This window comes from Salvelinus sp. IW2-2015, linkage group LG4q.1:29 (assembly GCF_002910315.2).
Source record: "Salvelinus sp. IW2-2015 linkage group LG4q.1:29, ASM291031v2, whole genome shotgun sequence".
NCBI lineage: Eukaryota > Metazoa > Chordata > Actinopteri > Salmoniformes > Salmonidae > Salvelinus > Salvelinus sp. IW2-2015.
Genome location: NC_036842.1, coordinates 28303060 through 28308114, shown reverse-complemented (window position 1 = coordinate 28308114; position 5055 = coordinate 28303060). Strand labels below are relative to the sequence as shown.

The following is a 5055-nucleotide window of genomic DNA, read 5'->3' as shown; positions in this document are numbered from 1 at the left end:
TTAACAATCAAATCACTTTATTTGCCAATTCATTCATACAGGCAAATAAAATAGCATGGGCTCTACAGTGTACACACACACTCACACATACAGTCATGGTTGGGTGGATATCTTACAATGCAAATAGAAGAGCTGGGTCGCATTCAGGAGACCTAAATGGGAGAAAAAAACAAACAATTGCATTCCTATTGGACAAGTTCTCTGTTCGGAAATGTAATGCGCCTCCTAAACACACCCCTTGTCTGAGTAAAATAAAACTACATTGCGATTGGGAACAGAGGATTCTGGGAGGCTGTCAATCATTTCTGCTGTCCTTGTGTGCCGAACTCCAACTCTTTCTCCCTCCCCCGGGGTTAAGGTTGGGGAGGGGGAGTCTTGCATTCACTCATTTCCGCTGTCCTCTGTGTCGTCTTCTCCTCTCTCGCTCCGTCCCTCCGTCTCTCCGTCCCTCCCTCTCTCAGGGTAGTTGAGGATGTGGCGGTTGGCCTGAATGAGGTACTGCTGCTGTTTGAAATACACCTTCAACACTCCCTTCATCACCACAAATGCTATACCACCCTACAACACAGAGAAAGAGAGCGAGAGACAAACATAAAACAAATTCTACCCCAGCCTTGAAACATACTGTACAAATACACTCTCCCCTCACCAGAACAGTGCGTTGCAGAGATGAGGGTACCCTGCTGAAGATCAGTCGTCCCACCAGGCTGGCTACAGAGGGGAAGATGAGAGCTCCACACAGAGTACGAGACACTGACAGGTGGTCCCCTCCATTACCCCCATCAGCTGGCACACGGAGCAACGGACGACCTATACCTGGGAGGGAGGGGAAGAGAGGAAGAGTTAAAAATTGTTTTGTCAAATGCATTTCATTTGCAGAATGTACTATATGCTGTAACGTTTACTAAACCTCTAGAGTTAACCATACCTCAGACAGACAGCCATACCCCAGGCAGACAACCTGTCTTCTCACTTTTGTATGTATGTATGCATGCATGCATGTATACCTGGCAATAGCAGCTGTAGTTTAGAGGAGTGTCTCTGCCACAGCCTCAGTATGTAGTCCTCCCAGCGGATCATCTTGCCCAGGACAAGCATCACAGGGATGGTAGGTAGACCCATCAGGAGGAACAGAGGATCTGCTCTCTCCATCACATCCAAGCCCTTCTTATGGCCCACCACCTGGAGAAAGAGGGGGAGGGGTAGAAGATGAGGGAGGGAGGGAGGGGAGGGAGGGAAAGAGGTGAACTGGGACTCTTGTGTTTTGAGTTGCATTGTTGTTTGCAATGGATTCACTCAACTAGTTACTGAACTAGTGAGTAGTTAGTGTTAGTTATGGGTCAAAGGTTAGAGGTCAAGGGTATAACGCGTATGACAGGGTTAAGGTTCAGAAGTCAAGAGGCATGTACCTGCATGACAGTCACAGCTCCATAGGTGACAGCTGACCAATAGACTGTCCCCAGCACCACACCGGCAGCAGTGAATGGACTGGCCCGTGACAGAGCACTGTTCATCTGCTGGAGGAAGTATACCAATGGCCCTGGAGGGTGGGGGACAAACATATACAGACAGCCATTAACTAACTGACACATCTGGACATGAAAGCTACAGAATAGAGCTTTCATTGTAGTGTGTTTGTGTGCGAGTTGGTGAGTGTGTTTGTTCTATATCTCACCTTGGGTAAGATGATGCAGTGTGTGTGTGTGTTAGTTACCCATTTTGGGAAAGAAAATGCGGTACTCTGTGCCACACTGAGGGCAGCTGACGGCTCCTCCACTGTTTCCTTTCTGCTTCTCATCGAGCCAACGCTGCAGACAGGCCTGGTGGATCCACTTGGTACAGCCCTTACATCTACAGGGGCTCACCCACTCTGCCACGCGGTCCTCTTTCTCTGTCGCAAAACACACCCAGCAGTGCCTGGAAACACACAGAGGGAGACACAGGTTAATACGCACGCACGCACACACACACACAACACCACACACACACACACACACACACACACACACACACACTTACTTCTCAGGGGGCTCCTCCACACAGGCCATCTTGAGTCTGTTCAGTTCCTCTAGGTCCCCGTCTCACCATGGGCCAGCCAGGCAAGACCTACACACACATTCTTTCACTTTCTCTACATCTGGCTAAAATATAGACAGCATTTATTTACTAACTGCCTGTATTAGCTTGCTTCTTCTACATTCACAAACTCACTTCCGGTCAAACTTGTAACTTAGCTGGCTAACTGGCTACAAAGGCCTTGGCTAAACTAATTTTAGCTATAGTTAATGCTGTGATGCATATTTTCTATGTTTTAGTTGGATCAGAAAATGACATGTCCATACAATTTGCCATTCATAAGTTTTAATCGCTTTGTGATACTTGCTAACGGCCAAGTGTTAAGAGTAGCCATACTAGCTACCTCCGGTGCGTAACTACCTAGCTAGCTAACTATAGATTAGAGGAATTCATAACTTTTAGTTGTTGTTGAATAATGACAGTGGTTTCTTACCTCGACAATACCTCTATTTAAAAACCTGTAAGTACCTTACAGTCAGTTTTTTAACTGGTTGGATGACAATAAAAGAGATTTGATTTATAAAAAATATTCGAACTGCCTGTCCTACGGACGGACAAAAATACATAACAGTTCTTCCGGTTACAGCCACTTTTTCTTAAAGGCAAATACATTTTTTTTCTCCAACTTCAACATTTTTGGATGTTGTGGAATTTACAGACAGATAAAACATACATAATTTCTGTTCATTAATAATTGCCCATGATTTCCCAAACATGCACATAATAATGTAATAGATATTATGTTTCCACCCACTCTGATGCTCATCTATTCATCTTGGAAAGGGGGAAAGTTTATTTAGCTGAAGGTACATTTATTCATAAAGATGGTGATGATGATAATAATGATTATGATGATGATGATGGAAAAACAAGCCGGCAAAAACTGCACAAGCTCACAACCCTGAATCTGGGTTTGACAGCGAGCACGTGGGCTCCAGCTGGCAGTATTGCCATTGGCTGTTGCACTGTCAGTCTACTCTAGAGACAACCGCATACCTACTGGGTTGGGTTGTGATCAACGCAAGCAGCAGCGACCGGTGGTCTGAGACCAGAGTGACAGGGCGTTATTTACATGATTAAAATATCAAATAGGCAAGATTGTATCAAAGGATTAATAGAAACATATCTTAAACAATCAGTTCGTCATGGAGTCCTATGACATTATAGCTAACCAGCCGGTTGTGATCGATAATGTAAGTATGATGTCACTCATCCACACCCTTGCCTAGCTAACGACTAGCCAGGGAGGTTAGCTAGCTAGTGCTGTGTTGGAGGTTTTGATCAAAGATTTTTATAACTAAACAAAGATAGGCAACAGCCTGTCGTTTCCAATGGAAACAAAGTCATAGTGGGCAGAACAAGGAAAGAGGTGGGCAGAGCCGAGTACGAGCTAGCGAGATCCTATTGGCCTGTTCTAGCACACATCTGCATATTTCCGTCAGGGAATACCTATTCTGAGGTGCGCGTGTGCAATAACTAAATTCGCCTTTGCACCCCTTCTAAACGCCTTCTTTTTTTTTTACTTTGGCAAAGGGTAAAGTCTTTCAACAGATTGTAGTTTTGGGAAAAGAAAACTGGATTGAGATCAAATGTTTCATCTATGAGGACATTTGCATAATGTTGGCCAAAATCCACTGCCCGCTACTGGGCTTCCTCTCACTACCATATTTGGTAGTGAGTGGAAACGCTAATCGGATGATTCACATTTATACATCCGGTGAAATATCTGTCTTATTGTTCTAGCTGTGCTTTGATAGCGGACATTACTGAATACATTGTACTAGCTTACTATTCATAAATATATTCCGCTTGCGCTTAGCCACCTCTTTCCACGTGCACCTCGTGTAGTAGAATGTATCTTTGTCAAATATGTATGTTGCTGTGTGTGCTGCAGAATCAGCTAACGTTATTTAGCCAGCTTACGTTGTTATTTTTCATCCAAACACTGGTTTGCCTGTATCGTCTCCATCATATATGTTCTGTTCTGGAAGAATAACTATCTAGCTAGATTTATATGATACATCTACAGTTAACGTCAGGCACTAGCTAGGTAAATAGCTGCAACACCGGCTAGATACACAGTTGTGTCGCCGGGAAACAAACCCCACCTTGCGAACGGCTAGCCATCTATGCGAAATGCGTTGGTCGACAAAGAAGTTAGCTAGCAGCGTTAGCTATCGCCACCAGTCACTGATTATGTGCACCACACTATAAATAAACCACTTGTTTCCTAAATGAGCTTATTTGCTAGATAATTGGTCCTGAATGAGTGTACCGGACCTTGCAGGTGATAACTGTTGTGTTGTTGTCAACATAATACTACCTGTGTCATCTGTTGCCCTGTCATGAGCCCAGAGGCCTTTCATGGGCTAATGTTTTACTCAAACCCTTATGACTATTAATTATAAGGAAACACTAGGCATGTTAAAGCCCAGTGATGCAGCCATAACCCAGCAGATATGGGCTGTAATGTGTGTGATGTCTCAGAGTGGGATAATGCCTTCCGCTGCCTCAGGCTGTGTCTTATGACTCAACACACACGAAGGAGTGTTAATTGTTGTGGCTTGGGACAGACAACTTAAGTAGTCATAGCTTGATATGAATAACTTTCTCTCCTGTCCTATCTCTCCTAATCTTCCCTCTACCTCCATCTGTCTCTCCCCAGGGTTCAGGTGTTGTCAAAGCTGGCTTTGCTGGAGACCAGATCCCCAAATACTGCTTCCCCAACTAGTAAGACCTCCTTTATTTGTACCTATCCTACATCAATAAGACACAGCTGTGATTCAGATGGATAACACCCGTGGGGTTGTTTCTAACTGTGTTGTGTTCTGCTGTGTGTGATCCAGCGTGGGCCGTCCCAAGCACGTGCGCGTGATGGCAGGAGCCCTGGAGGGGGACCTCTTCATTGGACCCAAAGCAGAGGTAGGCTTCATACCATAGCCTTACACACACACACACACACACACACACACACACACA

General features: G+C 44.8%; 2 protein-coding genes across 2 annotated transcripts in view; one reads left to right on the top strand and one right to left on the bottom strand.

Moving 5' to 3' along the window:
- Positions 1 to 2651, bottom strand: LOC111961777 (E3 ubiquitin-protein ligase MARCHF5). Its single transcript, XM_023984304.2, has 7 exons — positions 2510 to 2651; positions 2020 to 2106; positions 1715 to 1917; positions 1410 to 1540; positions 1008 to 1182; positions 650 to 816; positions 1 to 558 (listed from the first exon to the last, which is right to left on the bottom strand). The coding sequence occupies exons 2-7, from the start codon at positions 2046 to 2048 to the stop codon at positions 382 to 384; spliced, it is 882 nt and encodes a 293-aa protein (XP_023840072.1). The 5' UTR covers positions 2049 to 2106; positions 2510 to 2651; the 3' UTR covers positions 1 to 381.
- Positions 2652 to 3102: 451 nt separating this feature from the next.
- actr1b (actin related protein 1B) overlaps positions 3103 to 5055 on the top strand; it is a 5977-nt gene continuing 4024 nt past the window's right edge. Inside the window, exons 1-3 of the mRNA XM_023984303.2 lie at positions 3103 to 3269; positions 4742 to 4806; positions 4923 to 4998. Of these exons, the coding sequence (XP_023840071.1) occupies positions 3222 to 3269; positions 4742 to 4806; positions 4923 to 4998 (189 nt within the window). The 5' untranslated portion in view covers positions 3103 to 3221. The remainder of the gene's footprint in view (positions 3270 to 4741; positions 4807 to 4922; positions 4999 to 5055) is intronic.